Source organism: Aspergillus stella-maris (assembly GCF_047715825.1).
Source record: "Aspergillus stella-maris strain CBS 113639 unplaced genomic scaffold BDV14scaffold_11, whole genome shotgun sequence".
In the NCBI taxonomy this organism is placed as follows: Eukaryota; Fungi; Ascomycota; class Eurotiomycetes; order Eurotiales; family Aspergillaceae; genus Aspergillus; species Aspergillus stella-maris.
In genome coordinates this window covers 257293-270048 of record NW_027396805.1, presented here as the reverse complement: position 1 = coordinate 270048, position 12756 = coordinate 257293, and the positions used below count along the sequence as shown (strand labels likewise).

The following is a 12756-nucleotide window of genomic DNA, read 5'->3' as shown; positions in this document are numbered from 1 at the left end:
AGTAGAGCGCTGTGGGCATCTAAAGACTAGCAGCCACTTACCGATCAGCCTCAGTCGCCTCAACCACAGACCCGTTCTCACTTAGGCCTCGATCTAGCGATGGTCGAACAACAGTTCAATCGCGAACCCCTTGTTATTGGTTGACATAGGTGAACGTGATGCATCGGAAATTGCACCGTCCCTGGTTTTAGTACAGGGCATCAGTGTTAGGCTGCTAGCCCTAAGGGCGAAGCTACAGGATATAAACCTGCCAGGCCCCCAGAGGTTGGTGCCCGTATGCCGCTCTTTACTTACCTACCTTCATACACTCGTTTGCCAAAATGAACACACTCGCTGCCCTCCTTCTAGTCTCTGTCCTTCCTTTAACAAATACAATAGAATTGACTTGCAACAATGAAGACAAAACCAACTGCATCAACGCCGTAAACAAGGGCACGCACTCATTCTCATTCGGAGACCTCTTTCCCGAAAACGCAACCTTCGTCTACGGCTTGGAACCCCTCACTGCTGTCGGGAGCGAGGAACTGGATAACAAAGACGGACTGCAGAAGATTGCTTTTTGGCTCGAATACCCATCTCTTCACACGGACAAGACCGCCCTGGAGATCTCTCAAGTCGGGATGCTCTTCACCAATGCCTCTGGTTCTCTTGGGGGTGGGAACAACGGATGCAATGGTCTTCTTAGCGAGGCATGCGCTGAGAATCTCAAAGACGCGCTGAAATGGGGGTTATTATCGCACCTGCACGAGGAGCAAAACCAGTCGCTGCCTAATGCCCTGCGGGACTTTCACTCGACTCCGCTGGCAAATCTGTCTTGTCCAACTGATCTATTCGATGACGAGGCTCTCATCACGACGTGGAATTCTTCCTCTGGTGATGTCGCGAGGCTTATGTTTTCCCTTCCTCATATCCTGGCCTTATTGTCACAACGGTTGCATTGGACATCCCAACTAATACACATAAACAGCCTTCCTCGTCGAAACAACCGCAAACGTTACGATGTACAGCTATCCTCTGGCTTACCAGCATCTCGCCTCAGGAAGCGCATCGCAGACATACTCATTTCCCGTCACTAGAGAGCGTTCTTACGAAGCCCAACTTGCAAAAGCCGGTGTTGGAATTATCGTCCGCGCTCCCATCTATATTGAGCCTGTGTATGATTGGCAGCTGCAGGACTATGCAGGCGAGAGGAATGTCACGTCTGATGAGGTTCAGCTGGATCTCGTTTGTATGAAGCTTGATGGTGATGGTGGTGACGATGGAAGCTCCAGTGACAGCAATAGCCAGGGTGCTGAAGGGTCTGGGAATGACCCTGGGGATAATTCTGCCTCGCGGGCATCAATGCTCATCTTTCCAACCCTAACTAGTACTCTGGCGGCATTGCTGCTTTAGAGATTCAATTTGCTGCCATTTGATACCAAATGCCCCCTATCTCAACCTGTTACACATCAACAACCCAGAACCAAAAGGACCCCAGTCCTGGAGACAGCCTGCAAGGGGATCACGAAGTAGCTCGGACATCTCGTACCTGACTGGCAAGCCACTTTGATGATAGGCTCCTCAGACCCATAGACCGGGGTTTAGTCCTCGGGCGGATGCATACCTACCTGGTTTCTTCGTCCGCCCAAATCCGAACTCTCGAATGACTTCCTTTGTCCGCAAAGCTCCCCTCGATCTGTGCAACACGATGTCACAGTTCCATTCCACGGCTCGCAACCCGAGTCGACCGAGCTCCAAAAGACAAAAAGAATAAGATTGCTTATTAGATCGTCGAGACCCAGCCACGCTCGGTCTCGATCCCGTTCTCCAACTTGCACGCCACTGCCCTACCGCACCATTAATTGAACACCATTCTACCTAATAAGAGGACTCGAGGAAAACTTGAAACTTGACATTCGTGATGTTTTCCGCCCAAGAAGCAATAGGTATAAGTCTCATCGCCATAACAGCCTACAACGTCCTCGAATTCTTCCTCTGGCTCTGGGACATCTTCCCCGCTCGAAAGGGCCTCTATTTCTACTCAATGCTCATAGCGACAATCGGCCTCGCGGGGTTCAACGCAATGACATTCGTGAACTTCTTCGCGCCTGAACAGACACTTTTGCAGAATATCGGGTTTCTGTTAACTGTGCCGACGCTTATGACGGCGCATATATTGGCGCTTTATTCGAGGTTACATTTATTGCTGCAGCCGAACACACGGCATACGCATGGTGCTGGATATACGGGAAGGAATTGGATGACGTTGCGGCTAATGAGGAATGTTATTGTTGGGACTGTTGTGCTGTTTACAGTTCCGCATACGATCACGTTGATTCTTTATATTGTTGATGATCACCGTTTTGCGAAGGCGAATTTTACGACTGAACGGATTGCGTTTACGAGTTATTGTGTTCGGGAACTGTTTGTCTGTGGGATATATATTGTTCAGGGGCTTAGGGAGATTAGGCCTATTGTGAGGGCGAAGGGCGCGATAGGGAGGAAGGTCATGAGTCACCTTATTATCGGGCAGACGGTTGTGATTGTACTCGACCTGTTCTTTATTGTGTTGATATATATGGGTCGTCAGAAGTGGGGGTTGAAGGATTATGTTGAGACGAGCTTTATTGGGTTGCTTTATGGGTTGAAATTGAAACTGGAGTTCGTGGTGCTGAATCGGTTGAAGGTTTTGCTTGATTGTCCGGTGCAGAGGTTGGGGTCGTTGGTTATGGCTGGGGTTGGAGTTGGATTTGGAGCTGGTGGTGGGCTGCTTAATACTAATACCTCGGTGGCTGCGACTACTATCACTGCGTATGAGGATGAGAAGGGTCAGAGGGTGGGAGGTTCGGTTGCTTCTCCAAGTTCTGTGTGAAAGTCATTTGACACCGATATTGTTTCTTATCTATTGCGTAGTCATCGGACTCGTCGATCTCGCTCAGCTGGTGCAAATAACGACTGGTGGAATGAGTGCTAGTATCGATAGTTTGAGAAGTCATCCAGAGCTTCTAGATACCCGGCAAAGAAAGGCGTTGTTGATTCTTTGGTCAGCGAAGAAACCGGCAGTGCCAGCTTGATGTAAGGTACTGGAGCTTCCCCGAGCTTTCTAAATATAGGAAGGTAGGCAGCGGAGGCGACAGTTCAGGATTGGTAGGGCGATGCTTCCTTCATGCCAAGTCAGTCAGCCAATTATTAGGGTTGCTATGAGCTACCGAGCCACTGCACCACAGAAGATGACCCGTGAACTGGAAGATAAGGAGAACAATTTCCGATGGCCAAAGCCACAGCCAAAGCGCGTTTAGCCTGAAAGAGCTCAGATAGCCCAGCTCAATTCTCCGACAGAACACCAGTTGGCAGGGCCGCAGGAATGAGGCGGGATCAGCGGCGCTTGGCTTGGCTTGTTGAAGGGGAAGTTGGCCGAGTGACGGATGACCTGTTTCGTGCTGATCCCGCTAAACTGCTCTGGGAGGCGAATCGTACCCCAAGTTCCTCAGGTCCTCAGGCGCCCGGTGCCTGGAGCTTGAGTCACCGCCATGACGAGTGTCTTTCGCGTCGAGGATTTACTCCTGGGAAAGTCTAAATTTGAGCAAGCTGTATATTAGTGAATGAGCATAGCTATGACCTCGACTGCGTAGAATCGCAGTAGCTGCCTGTTACTCCGCCACTGCAACAGCTCCGTAGCTCGGCTGGTGCTTATCAGGCGTGACCGGGACACGTACTGCCGCCCTCAGCTGTAACTGATAGGCATGGACGGTATGTAATTTACCCCGGGCGCCCCACTCCCATCGTCGGAGCGGATCAGCAGCCAGTCAACGGCTGGGGCGCCCGGTCACCTGGCGCGTAAAATACCGTAACCTGGTTGCATCATCGTCCAAAGGGCCCTTGCCTGGATGCAGCTGATAAGTAGCTCGGCTGTCTCCTCCTCTCCTCATCCATCCAACCTCCCCCATCCCTCTATCTCTCTCCATCTTCATCTCCCCATCATCTCTAGTTAACTTGTGGTATCTCGGTCTCTGATTATCTCCTACTCTCTCTTGTTTGTTTTGTTGACTTTCGTCGTATCTTTAACTCTGCCCATCATGAAAGGCTTACTCGGCCTTTCCCTGCTTCCGCTGCTGGCTGCGGCCACGCCCATGGCCAGCGTTGGCTCCATCCACAACGAAGCTGCTCCTGTCCTTTCATCTACGAATGCTAAGGAGATTCCGGACTCTTACATCGTCGTCTTCAAAAAGCACATTGATACCGATGCCGCTTCTGCTCATCACAGCTGGGTGCAGGACATCCACGAGCAGCAGGCTGGTGGACGCTCAGACCTGAAGAAGCGCTTCCTTGGCTTCGAGTTCGGATTCGGTGAGGAATTCTACGATGGCTTGAAGGGCACTTTCAACATCGCTGGTTCCTTGATGGGTTACTCCGGTCACTTCCACGAGGACACGATCGAGGAGATCCGTAACCACCCTGACGTAAGTGATCACACGGTTCCTCTTATCTTGGTATTATCTCTAGGGCCATCCATATCTGACTTTGTGTGTCACTAGGTCGAGTACATCGAGCGTAACTCCGAGGTTCACACTATGGAAGACTCTTCCGTCGAGAGGAACGCCCCATGGGGTCTTGCTCGTATCTCCCACCGGGACAGACTCTCCTTCGGTACTTTCAGCAAGTACCTCTACGCCTCTGAGGGTGGTGAGGGTGTTGACGTATACACCATTGACACTGGTATCAACATCGAACACGACGATTTCGAGGGCCGTGCTACCTGGGGTAAGACCATCCCCAGCGGTGACGCCGATGAGGATGGCAACGGACACGGAACTCACTGCTCTGGTACAATTGCTGGATCGAAGTACGGTGTTGCCAAGAAAGCCAATCTCTTTGCTGTCAAGGTCTTGAGGTCTAGCGGTTCCGGTACTATGGCCGACGTCGTCCAGGGTGTCGAGTGGGCTGTCGAGAGCCACCTTAAGCGCACCAAGAAGGGCTCTGCCAAGGGTAGCGTTGCCAACATGAGTCTGGGTGGTGGCAAGTCTAAGACCCTCGAGGACGCTGTCAACGCTGGTGTTGAGGCTGGTCTTCACTTCGCTGTTGCTGCTGGTAACGACAACGCCGATGCCTGCAGCTACTCTCCCGCTGCCGCCGAGAAGGCCGTCACTGTCGGAGCTTCCACTCTCGCTGATGAGCGTGCTTACTTCTCCAACTACGGAAAGTGCACTGACATCTTCGCTCCTGGTCTGAACATTCTCTCTACCTGGATTGGTAGCAAGAAGGCTGTCAACACCATTTCTGGTACCTCGATGGCTTCTCCCCACATTGCTGGTCTCCTGGCGTACTTCGTCTCCCTTCAGCCCTCCAAGGACTCTGCTTTCGCTGTTGACTTCACTCCCGAGAAGCTCAAGAAGGACATCATCTCCATTGCCACCCAGGGTGCTCTCACCGACATTCCTTCTGACACCCCCAACGTAAGTCATTCTTATTCAAAATTTTTTTTTTTGAAACGCATACTAACTTTCCTGCTAGCTCCTTGCCTGGAACGGCGGTGGCTCCACCAACTACAGCGACATCGTCGCCAAGGGTGGCTACAAGGCTGGCTCTGTCGCCGACTCCGTTGAGGACTCTTTCCCCTTCAAGGCTGGTGGTATTCTTGCCAATGCCATGTAAAGCTCCTGCGGAGTAAATTTGGGCTGAGAACCTTTTTGTGATGTTTCCTTGTGTCCGTTGGCTTTAATCATTTCGTCAGTTGTGTAACCGTCACTCAGGAAGTGAGTGTTATCTTTGGTCACTTGATACTACATCACGCACATGGCATAACTTGATTATTGAATGAAATTGATAGACAATGAATCTCCAAATCTAAAGTGAGAACGCTGTAAGTTAAGTAGTTTCAGAACACAGTACTCTGTATGGTCGAGCATCATGTCTAAGTCACGTGTCCGCAGCCAGCGTCCCCCGTATAAGGCTTAGTGTGTTATCCACTGATGGTTCTGCTTTCCGCTCGATCCGCGATCCACCATCTAGATTGACTGTTTGATGGCTGCAGATCCCAACATTCGTTACTTCCATTGACTCAGGATCTTAGAAGACACCACTTTATTTCAGCGCAGAGAAAGTTTATACTGCTTCCAGGTATCAATAATCTTGAACGGTACGAGCTCGCTACGCCGACCTATCCAGCCCTCTCAGCTTCCTATAGGAATGTCATGATATCACGGTGGCCATTTTCACAACTTGCAGTCCCATATTACCTGACAAAGGCGGATACCAAGTCCGCATCTTCCGGTGAACTTGCTGGGCGACCCGTCTTCTACCTATGAGACGCGCGGCTGTCTATTGCTGCAGAGCGTCATGATGCAAGAACCGCAGTTGAGGTCCGCGTTTTCTGCAGAAGATGAGCTTTGACAAGCTCAGATCTAGTTGAAACTGCATCATATGGTTGCATCCACGTCGTCTTGACGATGGATATTCTATTCTTTATCCTTCAGTGGGTCCCATATAAGCTTACTTATATGGATGTCTATGCCGCTGCTAGTACCTCGAGCTGAAACTGATCTGCTGCTTTACCGGACCACATTTGCTGTTCTCCTTGGAAACATACTTATTTATTGGATTAAACATCAATATATAAACCACAATGCGCTTCTTGTCCCTGTTGAGCGGCCTCCTGCTTGCCGGAGCCGCAGCTGCCCAGAGCTCAGACTGCTCTCCCCAGGAATCTGACGCTTCAGTCGTCGAATACGCCTGGGCCTTGCAGACCCTGCTCGAGAGATACTATACCTCCCAGCCCATCAACCAGACCTTCTTGACCGACGCCACCAACGGTTCTCGAGCCGAGTACTACCAGAATTTCCTCGGCATCGAGCGTGAAAACCGCCTCGGTGTCCGCGCCATCCAACAAGTCGGCTCCAAGACTCCTAGCTTCTCAACCCCAAGATGCACTTTCACTCCTCCCAACGCCACAGACGGCGAAGACTTCGTTCACAACGCCATCTTACTCGAGGGTAGCGTTGCAGCTGCCTTCATCGGCGCCGTCCCTTACACCCAAGCGCCCGAAGTCAGTTTCATCCTTGCCCGTCTGGCAGCCGAACACACTGCCGCATCTACCTGGCTTGCAGGCCAGCAAACGGGTGTTCTCTTCCGCTTAAACGCCTCCTCTTTGGTTCCCGCCTACAACCCGTCTTATGTTCTAGGTACTGGGAACCAGACTGGCCGCCTTGGCCGGTACCTTGGTGACTGCGTTGACGGGCCTTCTGACCCCTGTGACCAGACTTTCTGGATTGGGCCGCTTGTTGGTAGTGCTGGGAACAGGACTTCTGCTGCTGTTGGTGCCGGTGGGCCTAATAATGGCAGTGGTAACTCTACGTCTAGCTCTGCTTCGGCTAGCATCTCGCCTACTGCGGCTGCTAGGAGAGGACTGTTCTAGATGAATGAGGCTGGGGCTCGGCAGGGCCTTGGTGATGAAAGCACCTGCCACGGACTGAATATACTTCTTTGACTATTTGCAGTTCGAATTGTTGTGGAGGGGCGCGCTAGTTGGAGGATATAATATGTGCTCTGTTGTATATTACCGTGGATACTTACGGTCAATCATGAATAGTGAAACGAGGTGTTGTTTTAGATATGCAACAACGTATAGGGGCCAGGGAGTCAGTCTCTTAGTACCTCGACATAGTAACTCACCACCTCTTGCCCCCCACAGTATGTCTTTGCGACCAAAGTATGTTTAGGTACGAATGCGCATATATTAGAGACCACTGGGCCATGGTCGAAGTTGCGAAGAGAGCATAGGGTTATAGGCTAAATTCTCAGCTCCACTTCACAAACTCGTCACACTGACCTCGGTCTATTACAGCTCGACCTATACTCCCTAAGATGACCATGAGTGTCTCTCTTCTAGCAGGGTTTCTCAACTAGTCTCAAGTCTTATGCTCTTTATATAGTCTATCAAGCACACTCCAGTTGACTCTCACTTCATGTTCAAATTGTTCTTGCTTTAACCTCAATTTCCATTGTCATGTTCTTTTGACACCCCTTCACTCATCTTCCTTTTTCCTACAGTCTCACGATCCTGCTATACAAAGATGACCTTTGAATCCTTTCCTTTCCGCAGCCGACCTCTCACTTTCCGCGACTATAAAAGCGACATTTTTTCGACCTCTTCTCTTTCTTCCTCTTACATCTCTCCTCTCCATCTCCTTACTTCAACTGACTCTGACTCTAAATCCTCGCTCCCTCTTGAATCGACCGTCTATGCGGGACCTGGTTTGTATACGCTTAGTCTCTCGAGATACCTCCTTCCTTCTACATCTTTCTACATCGCTCTCCCCACCACAATATCTATCTGAATCCTTCCGTCTACGTCTCCACCTCCTCGCCTCCTTTACACTATCTGCTCTACTTGCCTCCCTCATCTCCTCCGCCTCACCCTCCCTTCTTTCTCCAAACCGGACCAAATATCTCAACTTCCGCCGTATTCAACTCCCTTTATCTTACAAGCCCCTCTGTCCCTGTCAAATCTACAATTCCTTCTCAAGACCACACATAACTACGCAATCACCGTTTGCTCAAAGGTCCCAGCACGTTGTGTCCTCTTGTCTCCTGCCCATAATCAGGATTCCCTTCATTCTGGAAATTTCCATCATTCGACCGCCAGGATGGCTGAAGTACAACTACCGATACTCTCAGAGCCAGACGCTGCGCTCCTAGCGGTGGCACGCGCACGACTCAATTACGACTACGTTAAGAAGGCGCTTGGTAGCGCACGCCGTGATTTCATCTCCGAGAAAGGTGAGCATTGACCTTGGAAGAGCTGGATGCTTATGTGTATAGAAGAGACGATAGCTGACAACTGTGATTCGGGCCAGAGAAACAGTCTGACAGCGTCGATGTTTCTATAACGCAGATAGACTCTTCTGCCTTCCCAGAACTTCCTCCCACAACCGGGTTTGAGGAATAGTCATTCATCAAGATATGACCATGATCGATTCCTTTGCCGATTCCGCCATGACAGAGGAGACGCAAGTGAGCAAGGTCAAAGACGACAACGACTGGCATGAAGAGGATCTCAAGAAGTATGTTTTCCACCAAATAAAAAATTAAAAAAAAAAAAAAAAGAACGTACTGACAATTATAGTTTCGAATCGAAGAAGAAATGGTTCGAGTCACTCAAATCCTACAATGGCATAGAAAGTCGAATTTGAGCTGCCAAACGCAAACTCGACATCCAGATGAAGAGTTACAAATCCGCAGAGACCAGCGAGAACAAGAGCAAGCCGAAGAGGAGGTGGAGAGAGCTACACAACAACAGCTTGAAGCTTCATCACCAGCAAATCAGCTTTTTGTTCCTGAAGAGGAGCAGGCTGTTCTATCTTTGATTCACTATCAGCCAGGTGCGAACGACACACAACCCGCTGCCGTTGAGGTCAACCAGCCTGGACCCCCTGCCCTCACAGTGTCACATTTTTTGCACGCAGGCTTAGATCTTGGGGAGTCACCAGTGGATTGGGCCCTGTCCACGGTTTCCTCGGCTGTTGTGTAGAGCAAACAAAAGCATTCTTCGCAGTACATGTGTAAGCAGGATGTGATCACCGGCTTGTCTGGAATCTGGCCGCAGTTCGGACACATGCTTCTGTCATATCGTGCGTTCCAGTCATTTGAATCCATAAGCTCACCGAATTTGTCAATCAAATTCCGGTTATTTGTGAATATATTACTGTCTCCCGACTGGTCCTGGTGGTCTTCGAGACTCTGTCCCATCAACCCTGTGTAATCATTCTTGGCTGCCATGAGCGCGGCAACAATTTGGAAAGACGCATCATTTCTCCCATTTCTTGGTAGGTTCTTGATGTCTGACATCAATGTGCCCCCGGAACGCAACAGATACTTAAGAGTATGCTGGACAGCAAGTGGGTGGCTGCAGAACATTCAAAGCCGAAGGATCATTGTCAGTGTGCAACGGCATTGCGCTGCTTTGAAACTGGGCTCACTCGCCATCTCTGTGATTCCATTAGCGCAAAGTGTTGGACACGCCATAAAGTCATCTGGGGCTGCACACAATTAATGCTTTCGATGAACATAAATTTGATTGCATTGTATATCAGCCACTCGGCCTCCGAGAACTCGACTTCGTGCTTTATTTCCTTAATATCTGGTAGACTGATGATGGGCCTTGCCATAAACCGACTCGCATGAGTCCGGCGCAACATATACGCTCTGAGCAAGTTGTGCAGTCGTTCGTTTGCAGTCTCTCCCTAACAGTCCAGGTTTAGTGCCATACCCATGTGAATGGAAGGGAATTAGGGTTCATTCTCTTACACAGCGATAGTACGAGAGGAAATCGCGGTATTTTCCTGCCCCAGGCACATCGAGGAAGGACAGTAGAGGGTAGAACTCGTCGCTCCAGCTAGCGAGAGAGATACAAGGTTAGCCTCACAAGAACAATGAATCACGAGCATTGATACTTACTTTGTCACTGGGGTTCCAGACAGAAGCCACTTATGACGAGCCGTAAGGGCACGAACCGCAATAGAAAAACTGGATTTCCAGTTCTTGATCGCGTGAGCTTCTATAATTTTAGGTTAGTGGCAGAGTAGACCTCGGTATCTACAAGGCCTCTCACCATCGGCGATAATTCTATGGAACTTGATGTGATGTAGAGGGCCTCTTTTCTCCTCGAAGATCTGCTTCCACTGTTCCCGCAAGGTATCCTCGTTGGCAAGCTCCTTCGGTGGCTTGAAAGTTGGATAGGATCTCCGAACTTCCTCGTAAGTGGTAATCCTATATCCAATATGAGTAAGGGTTTCCTCCAGTACTAGAAACACCACTCACACAATTGAATAGCTCTGTAGATCCTCGATATCATTCAATGTCGCTAGTCTTGCCGCCGCATGGTAGTCAACCACTCTGTCGATAGTTTCCAATTCACAGTGCTTGAGAATTTGATCCGTCCTAAATAGAGTAAGATCGTGGCCGCAAAGAACATAAGAAACCTTGACTGACCAATGCTGGATGAGGTGCGATGGTACGATGAGCAAGGTGGTTCGAACAGGGTCATCCGGGTCCGAAGGCGCCCCATCCATGATGTTGACTATTGGGCAATGTTAGCCCTGATTTTGGCAAAGGTCTTGGCAAAGGTTTGGCTTCAGCATAGAACCTAATGCCTGCAGCGTCTTTCCAAATCCCATAATAACAGCTAATATCCCACCTCTGGGCTCGTCGGGGGAGTTTTCGCGGTCACGCTGTTGACATCAGTTTCAGCCGCATTCTACTTCAACCAAACCACCCACCATGAAGGCACATCCAATAACCTAGCGTATATATTAACTAGTTTCTAATATATGACGAGGCCTGTACTGACCTGGTAGTTGTATATGCCTGTCTTTAAACCCTTGATTTTCCAGCAGCCATCTCCGTCTGATTGTACCCGGTTGTTGAACTTCCGAAGGGAATTCAATAGCAGAATTGCATCGTTCTTCGCTCCTTCTTGATCAGCAGAAGGGATACTGAGAATCATCTGGTTCATTGCTTCCTTCCGTTTGGTAGCAGTAAACCCTTCAAGAGCTGGTACTTCGAAGCTGGCATGCGCCTCTTCGATAACGTTGGTGGACAAATTCCATGGCGCATTTGGCATATTTTTCTTTTCCCTCCTTTCTTGCCAGCCCCGGATTCCACTGCATTCTTCTTTCCATCTGCTTTAGAAAGATTCGCTGCGCTCTTTTGGTCTTTTTTTGCCTGAAGCCGTTCTTCAATCGGTCCAAATCCAACCTCCATGCTCTTCTTCTTTTCGGCTGCCGAGAGGCGGTTGATACGCTTACGCTTGGTTGGAGTCTTTGTGATCGAAGAAGCCACTCGTTTCGCAAGTTCCGAGTCAATACCGGAGATATTTACCAATGCTACGACCCAGGCACAGGAAAGACAGGAGCTGACAAGAGGGAAAGGAAAAGCCAAGAAGAACAATGAGCTGCATATGATAGCCGAGTAGTTCCGAACTGACCTTGATAGGCAAATATGATCCTAAGAAAAAGGAAGAAGAAGACAAAGACGGGATTCGTACCTGCGGAGCCAAGATGCCGGGAGCGAAATTGACTGGGATCAAGAGCATCATGATGAATTGGAAAAGATCCAGCAAAGACACCAAAATTGTTATATTCACACAGTTCACAGACGTGCTGGTCATTTTTGGCCGGAATGTGTGAGGACGAAGGATGGGGCTACAGATGCGCAAGAGCCACCCCCAAGCACATGAAAAAGTCTGGGAGGGATCTTCAGCTGACACAATATTCCAGTTGTCCGGAGAAACAAGAATTCAATTGCGCTATAAAATCCTCGAGGACTTTGAAAGGGACCCAGAGATCACTGTCTTGATAGTCAGCCTTCGCAACGGAGGCACCGGCCTCGACATGACCGTCGCCCACAAATGCATCCTAGTGGACCTCTGGTGGAACGAAGCCGTTGAAAACCAGGCGTTCTGCCGCCTACTTCGCCATGGCCAAACCAAAAACGTCGAATGCTTGAAGATGGTCGTCAAGGATACGATCGAGGACTACATGCTGAACCTACAGATCAAAAAGACGGAGGACATCACGAGCACAATGAGCGACGACATTCTCAAGAAGAGAGATACCATAGTTGCCATACTCAAGCTGTTCGCCGATGTCAATGAGGATGGATCTGGCCGTCTTCATGTGAAGCGCGAAAGACAGGGGAAGGTTAAGGACGCGCTTGCAGTAAAGGGGAAGGGAAAGCGTGGGAAGAGACAATGAGCTCGGGTTGATTTTTCATTGCGTGGTA

General features: G+C 49.7%; 7 protein-coding genes across 7 annotated transcripts; 5 read left to right on the top strand and 2 right to left on the bottom strand.

Annotated features, from left to right (window-relative positions):
* The first annotated feature begins 283 nt into the window (after positions 1 to 283).
* On the top strand, positions 284 to 1670 carry BDV14DRAFT_168563 (uncharacterized protein). The gene has a single exon (XM_073767875.1). It carries the CDS (start codon positions 321 to 323, stop codon positions 1074 to 1076), a length of 756 nt encoding a protein of 251 aa, XP_073630859.1. The 5' UTR covers positions 284 to 320; the 3' UTR covers positions 1077 to 1670.
* Positions 1671 to 1900: 230 nt separating this feature from the next.
* On the top strand, positions 1901 to 2851 carry BDV14DRAFT_197539 (uncharacterized protein; the record flags this gene model as incomplete). The annotated part of the gene is made up of 1 exon (XM_073772718.1): positions 1901 to 2851. One exon carries the CDS (start codon positions 1901 to 1903, stop codon positions 2849 to 2851), a length of 951 nt encoding a protein of 316 aa, XP_073630858.1.
* A 1063-nt stretch (positions 2852 to 3914) lies between these two features.
* On the top strand, positions 3915 to 5822 carry BDV14DRAFT_168561 (S8 family peptidase). The gene is made up of 3 exons (XM_073767874.1): positions 3915 to 4439; positions 4515 to 5432; positions 5491 to 5822. The coding sequence occupies exons 1-3, from the start codon at positions 4056 to 4058 to the stop codon at positions 5629 to 5631; spliced, it is 1443 nt and encodes a 480-aa protein (XP_073630857.1). The 5' UTR covers positions 3915 to 4055; the 3' UTR covers positions 5632 to 5822.
* Positions 5823 to 6601: 779 nt separating this feature from the next.
* On the top strand, positions 6602 to 7390 carry BDV14DRAFT_197537 (uncharacterized protein; the record flags this gene model as incomplete). Its single annotated transcript, XM_073772717.1, has 1 exon — positions 6602 to 7390. The coding sequence occupies one exon, from the start codon at positions 6602 to 6604 to the stop codon at positions 7388 to 7390; it is 789 nt and encodes a 262-aa protein (XP_073630856.1).
* Positions 7391 to 9232: 1842 nt separating this feature from the next.
* BDV14DRAFT_168558 (uncharacterized protein) lies at positions 9233 to 9745 on the bottom strand. Its single transcript, XM_073767873.1, has one exon. It carries the CDS (start codon positions 9721 to 9723, stop codon positions 9349 to 9351), a length of 375 nt encoding a protein of 124 aa, XP_073630855.1. The 5' UTR covers positions 9724 to 9745; the 3' UTR covers positions 9233 to 9348.
* Positions 9746 to 9911: 166 nt separating this feature from the next.
* BDV14DRAFT_197534 (SNF2 family N-terminal domain-containing protein) lies at positions 9912 to 11596 on the bottom strand (the record flags this gene model as incomplete). The annotated part of the gene is made up of 9 exons (XM_073772716.1): positions 9912 to 10217; positions 10282 to 10369; positions 10432 to 10531; positions 10586 to 10743; positions 10795 to 10914; positions 10966 to 11053; positions 11120 to 11204; positions 11253 to 11273; positions 11324 to 11596. 9 exons carry the CDS (start codon positions 11594 to 11596, stop codon positions 9912 to 9914), a joined length of 1239 nt encoding a protein of 412 aa, XP_073630854.1.
* Positions 11597 to 12032: 436 nt separating this feature from the next.
* On the top strand, positions 12033 to 12728 carry BDV14DRAFT_197533 (C-terminal helicase domain-containing protein; the record flags this gene model as incomplete). The annotated part of the gene is made up of 2 exons (XM_073772715.1): positions 12033 to 12155; positions 12252 to 12728. The coding sequence occupies 2 exons, from the start codon at positions 12033 to 12035 to the stop codon at positions 12726 to 12728; spliced, it is 600 nt and encodes a 199-aa protein (XP_073630853.1).
* Between the last annotated feature and the right edge of the window lie 28 nt (positions 12729 to 12756).